The sequence below is a fragment of the Pygocentrus nattereri genome, chromosome 14 (assembly GCF_015220715.1).
Source record: "Pygocentrus nattereri isolate fPygNat1 chromosome 14, fPygNat1.pri, whole genome shotgun sequence".
Classification (NCBI taxonomy): Eukaryota; Metazoa; Chordata; class Actinopteri; order Characiformes; family Serrasalmidae; genus Pygocentrus; species Pygocentrus nattereri.
The window spans coordinates 16,851,489-16,870,525 of record NC_051224.1 but is presented as its reverse complement, the minus strand read 5'-3'; the positions used below and the strand labels follow the sequence as shown (position 1 = coordinate 16,870,525).

At 41.5% G+C, this 19,037-nt stretch overlaps 1 protein-coding gene across 1 annotated transcript in view; it reads left to right on the top strand.

Annotated features, from left to right (window-relative positions):
• The window catches only part of asic2 (acid-sensing (proton-gated) ion channel 2), a 230,702-nt gene that overhangs the window by 193,101 nt on the left and 18,564 nt on the right, over window positions 1-19,037 (top strand). Inside the window, exons 4-5 of the mRNA XM_037544501.1 lie at window positions 8,817-8,967; window positions 13,145-13,201. Coding sequence (XP_037400398.1) covers window positions 8,817-8,967; window positions 13,145-13,201 — 208 coding nt within the window. The remainder of the gene's footprint in view (window positions 1-8,816; window positions 8,968-13,144; window positions 13,202-19,037) is intronic.

Sequence of the window (19,037 nt, the reverse complement as noted above, 5' to 3'; positions counted from 1 at the left end):
TCGTCAGTGAACACAGTTCGTTGCTCCATCTACAAGTGCAAGTTAAAACTCTGCCATGCAAAGCAAAAGCCATATATCAACAACACTCAGAAACGCCGCCGGCTTCTCTGGGCCCGAGCTCATGAGATGGACTGATGCAAAGTGGAAAAGTGTCCTGTGGTCTGACGAGTCCACATTTCAAATTGTTTTTGGAAATCATGGACGTCGTGTCCTCTGGGCCAAAGAGGAAAAGGACTGTCCGGATTGTTATCAGCGCAAAGTTCAAAAGCCAGCATCTCTGATGGTGTGGGGGTGTGTTAGTGTACATGGCATGGGTAACTTGCACATCTGTAAGGTACATACAGGTTTTGGAGCAACATATGCTGCCATCCAAGCAACGTCTTTTTCAGGGACGTCCCTGCTTATTTCAGCATGACAATGCCAAGCCACATTCTCCACGTGTTACAACAGCATGGCTTTGTAGTAGAAGAGTGCGGGTACTAGACTGGCCTGCCTGCAGTCCAGACCTGTCTCCCATTGAAAATGTGTGGCGCATTATGATGCGCAAAATACAACCCGGAGACCCCGGACTGTTGAGCAACTGAAGCTGTACATCAAGCAAGAATGGGAAAGAATTCCACCTACAAAGCTTTAATAATTAGTGTCCTCAGTTCCCAAACGCTTATTGAGTGTTGTTAAAAGGAAAGGTGATGTAACACAGTGGTAAACATGCCCCTGTCTCAACTTCTTTGGAACGTGTTGCAGGCATCAAATTCAAAATGTGTGAATATTTGCAAAAAACAATAAAGTTTATCCGTTTGAACATTAAATATCTTGTCTTTGTAGTGTATTCAATTGAATATAGATTGAAAAGGATTTGCAGATCTTCGTATTCTGTTTTTATTTATGTTATACACAATGTCCCAACTTCATTGGAATTGGGGTTGTATAATGACACAGGTGATCCATCACTCTGCACTGCTTGGAAGAGTTTATCATAGCAAGCTGCTGAATGGTCCATGCTGGGTTTCAGACGGCCAGGTTCTGTGTGATCACAGTTGGAGTAATCAGGTTTCGTGCAGGCCTGATGCCTTTTTAATTAAGGCTTAATTAAGGTATAGAAGGTCAGCGTGAAGGACATGAGCTGTAATTAAAATGCCGACCACATGATCACAGAGGTGTTTAAGAGTAATTAAATAGGTCCATATCACTGACATGCCATGAATTGGTTCAGGATACATTTTTACTGGTCTGAAGGTTGAACTGTAAAGTCATGCATCACTGCTTATTAAAGCTTTATTAAATGAAATCCATCTACCTTCTCCTGTACTATTCAAAGCTATACCAGCACATGCTAAGTGCATAGAAATCAGTGTGTTCAACTCTTAGAACAATGTAGTTATTAGTGCTGTTTTGCTGTACTATTTAAATGTATAAACTAAATTACATAATTAATTACAGTTTACATATTTACCCTGCATTTACATTCTGTATTGATATGTTCAAGTCTGCATTGTCTTCCATTACTTTTCATTTCAAGAAATGTAAAAAGGGCCAAAAATGTAAGATGTTTCCTTTCTCAAAAATAAGACATCCATCCATCCATCATCTTCCACTTCTCCGGGGTTTGGGTCGCGGGGGCAGCATCCTAAGCAATGAAGCCCAGACCTCCCTTTCCCCAGTCACTTCCACTAGCTCCCTGGGGGGGATTCCGAGGTGTTCCCAGGCCAGCTGGGCGATATAGTCACGCCAGCATGTCCTGGGTCATCCCCGGGGTCTCCTCCCTGGTGGACTTGCCTGTGACACCTCCAAAGGGAGGCGTCCAGGAGGCATCCTAACCAGATGCCCAAACCACCTCAGCTGGCTCCTCTTGACGTGGAGAAGTAGCGGCTCTACTCTGAGTCCCTCCCGGATGACCAAACTTCTCACCCTATCTCTAAGGGAGAGTCCAGACACCCTGCAGAGGAAACTCATTTTGGCCGCTTGTACTCGTGATCTCATTCTGTTGGTCATTACCCAAAGCTCATGACCATAGGTGAGGGTAGGAATGTAGATCGATCAGTAAATCGAGAGCCTTCCCTTATGGCTCAGCTCTTTCTTGACCACAACAGACCAGTAAAGAGCCCGCATCACTGCTGACCCAGCACCAATCCGCCTGTCAATCTCCCGCTCCCTTGTACCATCACTCGTGAACATGACCCCAAGATATTTAAACGCCTCCACTTGAGGGAAGAGCTCATCCCCGACCCAGAGAAGGCTCTCCACCCTTTCCCACCTGAGAACCATGGCCTCAGATTTAGAGGTACTGCTCCTCATCCCGGCCGCTTCACACTCTGCTGCAAACTGATCTAGCAAAAGCTGAAGTTCATGGCCTGATGTCCCCAATAGGACCACATCATCTGCAAACAGCAGCGATGTGACCTTGAGGTCACCAAACCGGACACCCTCCATCCCCTGACTGCGCCTAGAAATTCTATCCATAAAAATTATAAATAGAATCGGTGACAAAGGGCAGTCCTGAGAGTCCAACTCTCACTGGGAACGAGTCTGACTTACTGCCGGCCATGCGAACCAAACTCTTTGTTTTTTTGTACAGGGCCTGAATGGCTCGTAGCAAAGAGCAATGTACCCCGTACTCCCGAAGCACCTCCCACAGAATACCCCGGGGAAGAGAGTTGAATGCCTTCTCCAAATCCACAAAGCACATGTGGACTGGTTGGGCAAACTCCCATGAACCCTCAAGAATCCTGGAGAGGGTAAAGAGTTGGTCCAGTGTTTCACGACCAGGGCGGAACCTGCACTGCTCCTCCTGAATCCGAGGTTCGACTATAAGCCGGACTCTCTTCTCCAGTACCCCTGCATAGACCTTACCAGGGAGGCTGAGGAGTGTGATTCCCCTGTAGTTGGAACACACCCTCCGGTCCCCCTTTTTAAAAAGAGGCACCACCACCCCAGTCTGCCAATGCAGTGGCACCGCCCCCGATGTCCATGCAATGTTGAAAAGGCGTGTCAGCCAAGACAGCCCCACAACATCCAGAGCCTTGAGGAACTCGGGACGGATCTCATCCACCCCTGGAGCCTTGCAACCAAGGAGCTTCTTAACTACCTTAGTGACTTCGGCCTCAGTAATGGACAAGCCTATTCCCGTGTGCCCAGACTCTGCCTCCTCACTGGAGAACGTGTTGGTGGGATTGAGAAGGTCCTCAAAGTATTCCTTCCACCGCCCAATGACGTCTTCAGTCAAAGTCAGCAGCACACCATCTCCAGTATATACAGTGCTAGTGGCACACTGCTTTCCCCTTCTGAGTCGCCTGACGGTTTGCCAGAATCTTTTCAGAGCCGACTTAAAGTCACTTTCCAAGGCCTCACCAAACTCTTCCCACACCCGGGTTTTTGCCTTGGCAACGACTGAAGCCACAGATCGCTTGGCCTGTCGATACCTGCCAGCTGCCTCTGGTGTCCTACAGGCCAACCATGCCTGGTAGGACTCCTTCTTCAGCTTGATGGCATCTCTCACCTGGGGTGTCCACCACCGCGTTCGAGGATTACCACCCCGACAGGCACCAACTACCTTGCGACCACAGCTACAGTCAGCCGCTTCAACAATGGAGGAGCGGAACATGGCCCATTCTGAGTCAATGTCCCCCACCTCCCCCGATATCTGCTCAAATTTCTGACGGAGATGTGAGTTGAAGATCAATCTGACAGATTCTCTGCCAGACGTTCCCAGCAAACCCTCACTATACGTTTGGGTTTGCCTGGTCTGACCAGCATCTTCCCCCACCACCTGATCCAACTCACCACCAGGTGGTGATCAGTTGACAGCTCAGCTCCTCTCTTTACCCAAGTGTCCAAAACACATGGTCCGATGACACGACTACAAAGTCAGTCATTGAACTGCGGCCTAGGGTGTCCTGGTGCCATGTGCACTTATGGACATCCTTGTGTTCAAACATGGTGTTTGTTATGGACAAAATGTGGTTTGCACAGAAGTCCAAAAACTGAACACCACTCTGGTTCAGATCAGAGAGGCCATTCCTCCCAATCACACCCCTCCAGGTCTCAATGTCATGCCAACGCGTTGAAGTCCCCCAGTAGGACAATAGAGTCTCCAGGAGGAGCACTTTCAAGCACCCTTCCCAAGGACTCTAGGAAGGCTGGGTACTCTGAACTGCTGTTCAGTGCATAAGCACAGACAACATTCAGGACCCATTCCCCAACCCGAAGGCGTAGGGAAGCTACCCTCTCGTGCACCGGAGAAAACCCCAACATACAGGTGCTGATTTGAGGGGCTATGAGAAAGCCCACACCTGCCTGCCGCCTCTCACCATGGGTAACTCCAGAAAAGAATAAAGTCAAGCCCCTCTCAAGGAGATTGGACCCAGAGCCCAAGCTGTGTGTTGAGGTGAGCCCGACTATATCTAGCCGGTATCTCTCAACCTCGCGCACCAACTCAGGCTCCTTCTCCGTCAGTGAGGTAACATTTCCAAGTTCCAAAAGCCAGTTTCAGCAACCGAGGATCAGAACGCCAAGGCCCACGCCTTCGGACACTGCCCGATCCACAATGCACCGAACCCCTACTACTGCCTGTCCCATCAGTGGTGGGTCGATGGGAGGGGGGCAAAAATAAGACAATACAGCATTAAATTCAAACCATAATAAAAGATCTCCACTTCAGGAAGTTTAGAATCCACGGTTTTGAGAGAATTTCCTTTGTTTTTATGTGATATGGGGGGGAAATAATTAATATGGAGTTACACCATGCTTTTATCACCAACCGTGATAACTGTGATTACCGAGGTCAAACAAAAACTCCTTCAGAAACTTATGAATAATTCATCACTTTACAAAGAGGCCTTTCTGGGCATTGTTTCCTGAATGTTGTTTGACTATAATTTTGCTGTAATTTTGCCATAGTACTTTAATCAAAAGAAGAGAGAAGGAAAACACAGAGGTGGGAACAAGCTGTTGAGTTTCAATGAACAAGTAAGTCTCGACAATCAAGTGTTGAGTCAAGTCTCCGCTCAATACAGGAAAGTCCTGATTCAAATCCAGAGACTAAATTCAAGACCCAATTCAGTATAGACAAGTTCTGAGGCGAGTCCCAAGACAAGACAGGCAAGTTCCAAGTCATGTCCTGAGTCATGCTCTGAGTTGGAAGTCAAGACAGCAAGCCCAGTGTCAGTACAAGCAAGTCTCAAGTCCTGAGTCCTAAACGTCAAGTCTTAAACAAGTGAATATGCATTCTTTTAGCAAATGTAATTCTGACATTAAACACTATAAATAATGCTAATGGAGACATATGGCCTATGAAATGATAACATGCTGAAATATCTTGCTAATGTTAGTATAAATTAATCTTATTTTTTAAAGTATTTATTTTACATTGAAATACATTTCTAAATCCATGCTACATGGATAACCTTGAGAGACACTGTGGTACCCAAAAAGCAGCTTGTATTACATGAAGAGACTTCAACTATTTAATTTAAAAATAAAAACGTTGTCGTTGAAGATAACATTTCTGACTAGCATCTTAGCTTGCTAGTGTTACCCACTGCCATCTGTCCTAGCAAGTAATTTTATGAATTTTATGTTTTATGAATTTTAATGCAATGAAATAAATGTCACACATGACTGTGAGTCTAAAAAACAACTTCTAATTTGAACTGTATTCAGACAACAAATGAAAACCAAAGCGACCTCACAGAGTAATGTTTACAGAAAAGAGAGCAAAATGATGAAGTTATGACTTGCTGTTACTTCAGGACTCAATCAAATAGACAAAGACAGCTGTTTGTTTTTTTTCCCCCCAACCTGCCTATGTCTGTCAAACAATTCACAGTAAGACTGAGTAAAAGACTGCTGAGCAAAGACTTACTGAAGACTTCATGCTAATTTGAATTTTGCTTGCTTCCAGCTAATAGAGGCAAACTGTAATTCTCATGCTACTCTCAATTATTTTACAAAATAAAATATGCAAAGTCATAAACATAATAACAAACATTGGACGACATTGTACAGTGAAACCCAGCATGGACCATTCAGCAGCTTGCTATGATAAACTCTTCCAAGCAGTGCAGAGTGATCACCTGTGTCATTATACGACCCCAATTATTGTTTTTTGCAAATCGTACAGGTTTTGTATCAAATATACATTTGATGCAGTTCTGTCGTGCTGAGCCCGAAAACGAACTCATTTACAATTGTGAGGCGTTGTGAGAGTGGTGCTACAAGACATATACTTTATCAAGCATACAGAAAATCATTTTCACTACTGCATACAAGCTCTGCTGAATGACTCTACCTACAGGCCATGGAACACAGGCTAATAATGATTATAAATTTCTATTAGGTCGTTTGCCCATTACTGAGAGAGGGTCTATACTGACCACTGAACTGGAAGCATCTGTCAGTGCCAGAATAAAGATTTGCAATTTTCCTCTGGGATCAATAAAATATTCTGATTCTGATTTATGGTTTATGGTGAAGTTCTAGCTAAGGAATGCAGGCCCAGCAATTGAGTGGATGTACTATTTGATTATTCTTCTGTAATTTCTTTAACATGCACAGTGGTGTGTGGGAGGGGGGCTGGAGTGGGACCAAGGTGGAAAAAAGAGGGTTGTGATGTAGTTTTTACCCCATAAAGCTTCAGAACTCCTGATCTGTGAAAATTGACAGAAGTACATTACATAGCTAAAACAGTAATAGCAGGCATTTAGAAGCCTGAAATGCGTCTGTATGTTTGTCACTTTTTTAAGAAGGTCCGTCTTCGTGTCAGAATGACTTATAAGCCAAATTAGCCTTGCAAAACTAGGAAGGAAACTTCAGACACCAAACATATCTGATCAACCACATTTAGGAAAAGGGTTCAGGTGTATATTTGATTCTTTCCTTTAATATGATCCTCTGTAGTTGAGCATAGGAGTGCCTGTGCTCCCTGACCCTAAATGCTAGCTGTATTAGCTTGGTTGCTGTTTTCCTCACCATGGCTAAGCTAACAGGATAAGCCATTGTGATGTTCTCCAGCTGACACAGCTTTGATTCAATCTCACCACCGTAGACAAATTTCATTTACCCCACAGATATCATTTTCTGATAGCGGGACGGTTTTGATATTAGTTCCTTAATCTGTAGCTTAGAGGCTTCACAGCAGGCTCACGTGGAAAGCTGTTATGTTCCCTTCACTCGACTCACAGCCAAGGCCTGCGCCGGCCTCTTTGGCTGAGTGTCAGTCAGAAGACTACGATACCCACGATGCCTCCTAATGAGGGTAAATAAAGGAGGTCCACATGGAACAGTGGGAACATGAGATAAGGGCTGCATGCGGTTTGGCGCAGACGGCCCCTTATCACAGCCCACCTGGTCTTTATCCCTTGAGTGAAACATGAACATAATTTCCACATGAATACAATTCAACTGTGTCAAGTCGTTATAAATAATACACAGTTTTCACCAAACCTAAGTAAACTGAAAGACAAAATTGTGTTTATGCAATATATATTATTCATGCACAATGAATTGACGGCTCGTTCTCATGAAGCATGACAAACACAGAGACCCAGCCTGAAGAAATGAAAAATCTAAAAGGCTTCTTTTTTTGGACATCGATACAGCAATGTTCAGATTAATGATTAAAATATTAAAAGTAAATGATGATTTAATCAAATTTAAAACTATTTTTAGTAATATTATGTCAAATGACCAAAGAAATAAAAGGTATAGGCATATATTTATATATTTGTCCCCTTCTTTTTTTCTAATTAAGAAAATTCAGTTGTCTTCTCACAGTGGACAGATGGACAGAAACACCTGTATTTTTTCACATCTGAAGCAACAGTGGAGCTTTCTCCTCTCTCTTAGAGAGGAAAGCTTCAAGTGCTGTTTATTCCACCGGGACAGTCTCTCTCTCTCTCTCTCGGTGCAGGGTCAGTGGGGTGATAGAGGATTTGTTTGGTTTCTCTTTGTCCTGTGTGTGAGAGTGTGTGTGAGTTTGGGAGGTGGTTGGGCTCTTCAGTGAGTGTTTGTGTGTGCATGTGTACGTGTGCACTGGGCAAAATGAGCTCGTTAGGAATTCTGAGGATGCCTCTGTGCCTCATGCTTCTCAGAAGCCGTATGACATCTGCACAGCCATTTGTTGGAGTTTCAGAAGGCCACACCTGCTTGTTACTGAGCCACAAAACTGACACCAGAGACAACAGACTGTGTGTGTGTCTCAAATAGAGCCATTCTGTTCTGCAGATCATGTTTTTAAATGCATTGGTATTTTTACAGTTGTGTTTTTGATAATCCTATCTCAGTTGATGTTTCCATGCTTCACCCACAAATGGGTTTAACTCTTGCCAAGTTGGACAGTCTTTACAGAATTATGACATAAATCTCATTCAACCTAATGCCAGATTAGGGTTAGGGTTAGGGTTAGGGTTGCATACCCTGGTCAACTTTAATGCTTTTAATGAAAATAAGTGAGTGTATCCTCTACAGAGGACAAAATTAAAAATGGCATTAGTCTGCAAAATTGAATAGACAACTACTGTTTATTTGCTGAATTTTACATATTGGGAAATAGTAAAATATGAAATGTACCATAACTTTTGTACAGAACTCTAGTTAGTTCTAGTTTTGCCCAGTATATTACATTCAGGTGTCTACAAACTTACACAGTATATCTGTCTTTCCTACTGTATTCTGCTTTTTTAATTGCTATTATGTTTGCCTTTGAGTCAACTGTCAACTCTGTTTTTACATTAGTGATATCATACTCAGCTAATAAGAGCATTTTCAATTCTCTCTCTCTCTCTCTGTCTTTCTCTCTCTCTCTCGCTCTCTCGCTCTAGCTGACATATCTGCCTCCTCCGTGGGGGGAGTGTGTGTCGCGGGCGCTGGACTCAGGCTTCTTCCAGGTCTACAGTGTCACAGCCTGCCGCATCGAGTGTGAGACACGCTACATTGTGGAGAACTGCAACTGCAGGATGGTCCACATGCCAGGTTAACTTCTCTCCTTCCATTCTCTCTCTCTCTCTCTCTCTCTCTCTCTCTCTCTCTCTCTATCTCTATCTCTCTCTCTCTCTCTCTATCTTTATCTCTCTCTCTCTCGTTCTGTCACACATTGTCATTTATTCACACATTTCCCCCACTATAAGATAATTATTTGCCATAATTGAATTCAGATTTGAAAACAACTCCATTTCTTGAATTCATTGTTTCAATGAATGTGACTTCAATGCTTTCTCACTCGCTTACTCGCTCTCTCGGTCTTCATCTTGTTTTCTCTCTCTCTCTCTCTTATGCATACAGTTTTCAGGCTCATACTCTAGGGCTGCACAATTGATCATCTGTTAATCACTATTGTATATTGGCCTTTGATATCTCAGAAAGCTGCAGTATGCAATGAACCCTGTAACCAATCACAGCACTTCTAACTATATAGTGTGACCACTGATCAATCTCAGTTTTGATGAGTGTTTCTGTGGTTGTTTTGATAAATTATTGTACAACCCCAATTCCAATGAAGTTGGGACGTTGTGTAAAACATAAAAAAAACAGAATACGATGATTTGCAAATCCTTTTCAACCTATATTCAATTGAATACACTACAAAACAAGATATTTAATGTTCAAATGGATAAACTTCATTGTTTCTTGCAAATATTCACTCATTTTGAATTTGATGTCTGCAACATGTTCCAATGAAGTTGGGACAGGGGCAACAAAAGACTGGGAAAGTTGAGGAATGCTCAAAAAACACCTGTTCAGAACATTCCACAGGTGAACAGGTTAATTGGAAACAGGTGAGTGTCATGATTGGGTATAAAGGGAGCATCCCTGAAAGGCTCAGTCGTTCACAAGCAAGGATGGGGCGAGGTTCACCACTTTGTGAACAACTGCGTGAGCAAATAGTCCAACAGTTTAAGAACAACGTTTCTCAACATGCAATTGCAAGGAATTTAGGGATTTCATCATCTACAGTCCATAATATCATCAAAAGATTCAGAGAATCTGGAGAAATCTCTGCAAGTAAGCGGCAAGGCAGAAAACCAACATTGAATGCCCGTGACCTTCGATCCCTCAGGCGGCACTGCATTAAAAACCGACATCATTCTGTGATGAATATTACCACATGGGCTCAGGAACACTTCAGAAAACCATTGTCAGTGAACGCAGTTCGTCGCTCCATCTACAAGTGCAAGTTAAAACTCTGCCATGCAAAGCGAAAGCCATATATCAACAACACCCAGAAACGCCGCCGGCTTCTCTGGGCCGAGCTCATCTGAGATGGACTGATGAGTGGAAAAGTGTCCTGTGGTCTGACGAGTCCACATTTCAAATGGTTTTTGGAAATCATGGATGTCGTGTCCTCTGGGCCAAAGAGGAAACGGACTATTCGGATTGTTATCAGCCCAAAGTTCAAAAGCCAGCATCTCTGATGGTATGGGGGTGTGTTAGTGCCCATGGCATGGGTAACTTGCATGCTGAAAGGTACATACAGGTTTTGGAGCAACATATGCTGCCATCCAAGCAACATCTTTTTCAGGGACGTCCCTGCTTATTTCAGCAAGACAATGCCAAGCCACATTCTCCACGTGTTACAACAGCAAGGCTTTGTAGTAGAAGAGTGCGGGTACTAGACTGGCCTGCCTACAGTCCAGACCTGTCTCCCATTGAAAATGTGTGGCGCATTATGAAGCGCAAAATCCGACAACAGAGTCCCTGGACTGTTGAGCAACTGAAATTGTACATCAAGCAAGAATGGGAAAGAATTCCACCAACAAAGCTTCAACAATCAGTGTCCTCAGTTCCCAAACGCTTATTGAGTGTTGCTAAAAGGAAAGGTGATATAACACTGTGGTAAACATGCCCCTGTCTCAACTTCTTTGGAACATGTTGCAGGCATCAAATTCAAAATGAGTGAATATTTGCAAAAAAACTATTAAGTTTATCTGTTTGAACATTAAATATCTTGTCTTTGTAGTGTATTCAATTGAATTTAGGTTGAAAAGGATTTGCAAATCATCGTATTCTGTTTTTATTTATGTTTTACACAACGTCCCAACTTCATTGGAATTGGGGTTGTAGCATGTGATCTAACAAAGGAAATTATTGTAACTAATAAAATGCAAGTCCGTCTTTAACCATTACTGATTCACCAGTGGATAGTCAAAAAGATTATTACATTAACAGAACAAGGATTTATCCATGACGTAGTGCAGTAATACAGATAGAGTTCAGCTCTTGTGAAGTGGTTATAGCTGGACAACTGCTTCACACGCAGTTTAGCCAATCAGATTTTATATATACATATATATATATATATATATATATATATATATATAAATGTATATTGCTTTATGATAATTAAAGGTTTTATATAGTGTCAGTTTATCTCTCTTTCTCTCTCTCCCCCATTAACCTAATACCCTCAGCTAATTGGATTGATGCTCAGGATGTAATCACGAATTAGAGCAAGTATTTAACATTTATATATGACTTAGTGCATTAATACCTTTGTTAGCTACTCATCCACCCTGAGAGCTCTTCTAATAGGTCATTCTGAATGGAGGCTGTTTGGTCTAGTTATAAAAACATTTATAAAAAAATCTTTTTTAACCAGAAAATTAGGATGTTGAGTTTTCTGTGTATGTCACAACACTTCATCAAATTCCAGGTAAAAGGAAACACACAATTTAAAGAGTAGATTTGATGTAAAGTTGTGTGGTCAGTAAGAGCGTATTCTGAGACTATTTCATATTATGTGAAAATATGAGATTTGTGGGGTTGGGGTGAGATATGTGTACATGTGCTAGTGGTTTTGAGCCTTAGAAAGTGTAAGATTTCCAATAGTTTTGTGTTGTACTATTCATGTGTAATTAAATAGTTACATCTAAATTCAGTTTATATCCTGTATCAGCATTTTGGGTCCGACATTTTTAATGTCAAAAATGACAAAAGTATGGTAAAAATGGAAAGGATACCTTTTCATCTCCATAAAACAACACTGTACACAACAAAACAATGACTGTCTATCAAATTCAAACTGTAATAATACCACCCCAATTCCAATGAAGTTGGGACATTGTGTAAAACATAAATAAAAACAGATGATTTACAAATGAAGATTTGCAAATCCTTTTCAACCTGTATTCAATTGCATACACTACAAAGACAAGATATTTAATGTTCAAATGGATAAACTTTGTTTTTTGCAAATATTCCCTAATTTTGGGGTTGTATTTCTCCTATTCAGATTGAAAGCTTAGAGACTCTATTTGTTTCAGTGAGCTATAAATGAGAAGTATATTTAACAGGGGATGAATAAAATAATGTTACTTTTTCACTGCCCCAAAAATTGTGTTCGGTATGCAAGATTATCAGTTATACAGAGCTCTAATCGCTAATGTGCTCTAATTAATTTATTTAATGACCAAACAAATCATAAAAATAACTCACTCAGTGTATAAAGGCTTTAAAGGCCTCATGTCATCTAGTGTTGGCATGGCGACAGCTAAGATGACTGATCATCCCTGTCCCACTGTAAAAGCCTTAAAGGGCCCGTATCCTACATGTATTTTTCCCTTGATGTCCATATAGCATTAAGTGTAGTTTTATGCACCAAAGACACAAATAAATGTTATTGTGCCTTTAAGACTAATATATGTAAATTATTCTGTTCAGATTGGTTGCCCTGTGCTGTGCCTTATTCAGAAATCAGTTCAGTCTGAAACACTTCTTAAGGCTTCATCATGCCTGGGGCTAAACTGCTGTAGGCTGAATAGGTGGATATATGTAAATGTTTTTTGTGGCATCACAGAATCAAAACTGTCTTTTTTTGAGATGTTTCCAGATGTGGACTGCATGGACTGGATTTTATATGAAAAAAATGGGGAAAAAAATCAGTTTTCTATGATATGGGCCCTTTAAGAGTTAAAAAATGGGATTTAGAGCAAGAAACTGCAAGAAGTGGTTAGAGAAACACACACCCAGACTGTTACTGAGTTTGGTCAGCAGTTGTGTTCTGTTCGATGGGGTGAAGTTTGGGACAGCAAGGCTGTTTCCTCTCAGTACATTTTCCTAAAGCTCATCATTAATTCATCAAGACTGAGTATAAACAGAAGCTCAACTCTCTCTCTCTCTCTCTCTCTCTCTCTCTCTCTCTCTCTCTCTATAGGAGATTCTCCATACTGCACCCCAGAACAGTATAAAGACTGTGCAGAACCTGCTCTTGGTGAGTGCTCTATAACACGTCAGATTCACCTTTTTTATTTATAAAACAATTTTTCTGCTTTTTTTTCAGCATCATTATATAAAGCATTTTAAGGCCAAAAGTCAGTTTGATTAAAAAAAGCTGCAGTGCTAAAGTTCAGCCTTCACATGGTGGGGTTGGTTTTACTAACACTCCCAAAGAAAAAAAAACAAACAACACAAGACCCCCACCTCACCTGCTCCAGCCCAGTCGTCTGTCCATAACAGTCTGGCCCTTGTCACTCGCGTCCTTGTCATGCCCACATCCAACACAACAACTACGAGAACTGACTGTTCGCTTATTTGCTTATATTCCAGACCTTCACATGCACCTTGGTTATGAGATAATCAACATTATTCACTTCCTCTTTGAGTGGTTAAAATGTTTTGGTTCATTACTGTCCCTGATATTCATTGTGTTACCAGAAGTTTATTTAAGCCATGGAGATCATGACTTGCCTCTGTTTGTGACTAGGCAGGTCATAATGCACCATGCAACCATGTTTCAAAAGAACGTTTATACTGCATTAAGTTAGCAGTTCAGAATGCTTAGTAAACATGGATTTAAAGCGTCTTGTTAAAATGCCTTATGAATGCATTATAATGTGTTATGAATGTGTTTAGGTTTTGTAGACATGGTATTAATTATAAAAGGTGTTATCTACAGCTCATCAGAGTCTGCCGAGAATGTTTTCTTTAATTTCATTTCTTGTTTTCCTTATTCACTCTATTTACTGAAGTGTAATTAGCTGCACAAAAATGCACACACATCGCCCGCCAGTCAGTGCAGCACTCAAACACATACGTATACACTCAGAGAGAAGCGTAGTGTTTCTGCTAATACCTGCTGTCTGATCATCAAAATCCAATTAACACAAAAGTTGTCAGAAAGTGCCCTTTCAACCCTTCGCTCCTCTCCATGCAGACTCTCATTTCCGTTCTCTTCTTTTTTGTATTATCTTCATTATGGCCAGGTTGGGAAAACATGCAGAAATTCTTATTATTGGGTGTTTTTTTTTTCTAACTTGTCTGTGAGTTCTGTGTGTCTGCTTGAGAGTATTCCTGTCGCGTGTACAGAAGCCTGAGGGTTAGCACAATTATTTGGGTTTTTCTTTTTCTTTTTGACTATTGCAATCTGCAAAGTTCACCTCTTCCTAATTAGCAAAGTTGGCTCTACATTGACTAATTATCTCCCACTAACGAGGAAATTCAAATTAGTCCTGAGCTGCATTTGTCAAGTCTCCAGCTGATCACTTATTCAGCCCAAACTGTCTCCATTTCCCTGCTCGCCTTTTCAAAAGTGGACTATGTTTATTAAAAAAAAAGGAAGAAAAAAGGAGAAATGGACCTCTTTCACTTCGCCTCAGGGTGCTCAGATGTGCAAGACAGCACCAAGGCAGTCCATAAAAAGTTTCTTGACATCGGTTTTAGCATATTGGCAGTTGAGTGAAGGTTGACTTTTGCTGGGGAAACAAAACAGCTCACTGGAAAGTGTGTGTGCCGCTTCAAATGTGGCCAACAGTGAAGAACAGCTGCATCTCATCCCCATTTCAGCCCCCTACAGGAAAGATACGTGCTGCATCTTCCACAGGAAGAGTTCTGCAAACATATGAATATCACTGAAAATCCAATTTTCAAATTTAGAGTTTTTTAAAATAACGCTTAATCATCACTTTAGGCTGATAAAGGATAGAGAGGGAAATGTACTAGTGAGTGAACAGAGAGTGTTGAGTAGATGGAAGGAGTACTTTGAAGAACTAATGAATGAGGAAAACGAGAGAGAGAGGAGGACAACGGGGGGAGAGATAGTGAATCAGAAAGTGCAGAGAATTAGTAAGGTGGAAGTGAGGGCAGCTTTAAAAAGGATGAAGAATGGAAAGGCAGTTGGTCCAGATGATATACCTGTGGAGGTACGGAGATGTTTAGGAGAGAAGGCAGTGGACTTTTTAACCAGGTTGTTAAACAAAATTCTGGAGAGTGAGAGGATGCCTGATGAGTGGAGAAGCAGTGTACTGGTCCCCATTTTTAAGAACAAGGGTGATGTGCAGAGCTGCAGTAACTACAGAGGTATAAAGTTGATGAGCCTCACCATGAAGGTATGTGAAAGAGTTGTTGAAGCAAGGCTAAGGCGAGAGGTTCAGATCAGTGAGCAGCAGTTTGGTTTCATGCCCAGAAAGAGTACCACAGATGCAATTTTTTGCATTGAGAGTGTTGGTAGAGAAGTACAGAGAAGGTCAGAAGGAGCTACATTGTGTCTTTGTGGATCTAGAGAAGGCATATGATAGGGTGCCAAGAGAGGAACTGTGGTACTGTATGAGGAAGTCAGGTGTAGCTGAAAAGTATGTTAGGGTGGTGCAGGACATGTATGAGGATAGTGAGACAGTGGTGAGGTGTGCAGTTGGAGTGACAAATGGTTTCAAGGTGAAGGTAGGGTTACATCAGGGATCAGCTTTGAGCCCCTTCTTATTTGCAATGGTGATGGAAAGGTTGACAGATGAGGTCAGGCAGGAGGCTCCATGGACCATGATGTTTGCAGATGACATTGTAATCTGTGGTGAGAGTAGAGAGGTGAGAGTAGAGAGCAGGTGGAAGAGAATCTGGAGAGGTGGAGGTTTGCACTGGAGAGGAGAGGAATGAAGGTCAGTAGAGATAAGACGGAATACATGTGTGTGAATGAGAGGGAGGCAGGTGGAAAGGTGAAGATGCAAGGAGTAGAGGTTGTAATGGTGGATGACTTCAAATATCTTGGGTCAACCATCCAGAGCAATGAACAGTGTAGAAACGAGGTGAAGAAGAGGATGCAGGCAGAATGGAGTGGGTGGAGACGGGTGTCAGGGCTGATGTGTGACAGAAGGATAGCAGCAAGAGTGAAAGGGAAGGTTTACCAGACAGTAGTGTGTCCTGCTATGATGTATGGTTTGGAGACTATGGCTCTGTCTAAAAGACAGGAGGCTGAGCTGGAGGTGGCAGAGATGAAGATGCTGAGATTTTCGTTGGGAGTGACAAGGATGGACAAGATTAGAAATGAGCAGATCAGAGGGACAGTGCAGGTAGAGCAGTTTGGAGATAAAGCCAGAGAGGCCAGGTTGAGATGGTTTGGACATGTGTTGAGGAGGAATAGTGGATATATTGGGCAAAGAATGTTGGAGATGGAGCTGCCGGGCAGAAGGAGAAGAGGTAGACCTCAGAGAAGGTTTATGGATGTAGTGAAGGTGGACATGGAGATGGTTGGTGTGAAAGTAGAGGAGGCAACCGATAGGGCAAGATGGAGGCAGATGATCCGCTGTGGCGACCCCTAAAGGGAGCAGCTGAAAGAAGAAGACTAAGAAGAAGAAGAAGACTTAATCATCACTTTATCATCATCATTCTATGTGGCTGTAGATATAGTTTCAAACCAAACCCACTCTATGCACTCCCTTATTGGAAACTGAGCTGCAGAAATGGCCCATTTTAAATTAATCACAACACCAGCGTGTTTCCGTAAGGCCTCCCCTTCAACCTACAGCAGTTTAGCTTTGACAACATCAATTCACGTTAAAGTGATAGTTGCAGTATTCTTAAAGATTAACACATTTGAAAGGAGTAGTGTAAGATTTTCAGTCTGAATTTGTAACAGTTTATTTCATACATTTCAGACTGGCCTGCTTTTTGAATGATGCACAAAACAGAAAGGCCTTTCAGAACATTTACAGTTGGGTCATTTGCATATTATCAGTCTCAAAAGCACATCTATAAAACAGCCTGTTAAATTCTAAGTGATAAAAAGAGATGAAAAACAGGCACATAAAATGAATTATGACAGTTTAAGGATTATAGGAACACAAACATTAAAAAGTGGACAATAGACAAGAAAAAGTGGCTTTTAATCAGTGGATGTGCTAATTTTACAATTAAAACAAATCTTCCACACCAGTTACTGAATATATTGACCAAAAACAAATGTGCAATGTTTTCACAGTGCCGTCAGTGTTGCCATAGCGTTAGCAGATCCGTAAAAATCCTAACTTTGTTTCTACTGCCTTTCCCTAAGGCTTTTGGTAATAATTTTATAAAGGGAACAAAGGGGGTAAATCGGTTCAGTTCTTAAACATGTTTTTGTCTTGTATAATACTTTCACAGGGCATGCCAGAGTTTCAGAGTGGAGAGTTTATTATGCTGAATTAATACTACTCTGGTTTTCCTTTAAATCTGCATTTTTCTGTGTGTGTGTGTGTGTGCGCGCCTGAAGGACAGTCGCTCTTGGGTCCATATGGCAGATGGGCTCCATAATGTCTTAATTGGATCCCTTTTATCTCTGCTTAAGCAATTTTACACTCGTTGACTCATAGGTGGCCAAGATAACTTATAATAATAATATAGTTATAACTATCAATCTGCATCATAGCAGTGGTGTGGTTTGGTGTGGTTGAGATATAACACTTGGGAGTAAACAAGCAAATTGCAAGTCTTGTTTTTATACATTAACGGCAATTTTCATAAGAGGGGCCCATTAACTTTTACAAAAAAATTATTTTGCTTTGCTCTGCAGCTAAAAAAGATGTTAGTTATGCCCGTGTGTGTGCGTACAGTACTGTGCAAAAGTCTTAGGCAGCTATTAAAATTCCAAAAAATGTTATTTAAAACTGTAATATATATTTTGTAAATTTCTAGAATGATACAAATAAAGATGAATACAGTAAAGAATGTGCATTGTCCTTGTGATGCTTACATTAAGCCTTAAACAAGTAGTTGGTAATTAAATGGCTGCTTGTTACTTGATTATTAAGTGCATCTAGAGTGGAGTAAACATATTCTAAAGCACCTGTAATGCTCTTATTAAGCTTTACACAGCCAGGAGGTGGTAGTTAACTAGCTGCTTATTACAACTTTATTAAGCAATAAACTAGGGTGGATTAAACACTTTCCAGGCCAGTTGTAACGCTGTTATTAAGCCTTATTTAGATGTGAGATTTGAGAACAAGAGACTTTGATTTCTGCAATGTACTCTGTGTGAATGATGAAGTGGGATGACTACATGACCTTTTAAAAGGTGGTGATGACATTACAAACAGACAGAAGGACAGGACAATTAGACATAGTGGAGGAAACAATTCTGGAGGCATTTTTATGGGGTGGACCAAATAAAGAAATGATTTCAATGATTGTTGATGAAAGAGAGAGGAGAGAGAAATAGTGGAAATAAGACAGAGGGGGGCACCGATAGAGAGGCAGACAGAAAGAGGGATAAAGAAGAGCAAGAGTGAGAGAGAAGGAAAAAGGAAAGTGACTAGAATTGTACATTAGTCAACCATGTAAATAAAAAAAAGAGAGGGAGAGAAGCAGGAAGAAAAGCAAAGAGAAGGAGGGAAGAAGATGGGTAGGGAAAGCTAAAGAGAGCAATTCAGAGACAAAGGTAGAAGAGAGATAAAAAGGGAGTGAGAGCAAGAAAGAGAAATAGTGAAAGAGGGAATGAGGGAGAAAGAGAGCAATGACGAGAAGGAAAGACAGGTGAGAGAGATCAATAATCATAGGCATCATTAGAGAGTGAGAGAAAGCATGAGTGAGCATGAGAGAAGAAGAAGAGATAGACAATAAAAAAGAAGCAGCAATAAAGTGAGAAAAAGAAGAAGAGACCGATAGAAGATGAGAGAACAAGGAGAAGAGCTAAAAGAGAGAGAGAGAAGAATGAGAAATGGAAAAGAGAAAAAAGAGAGAGAGGGGGAGATAGAGCAGCGAAGGAGAGAGAGATAGCAGGGCTGTATGTTTAAAATGTCACTGGGAAAGGTCAGGCTGTAGCTGGAGGTTTTGCGAGTTGTGAGCTGATTAGAAGCGGAGGTGAA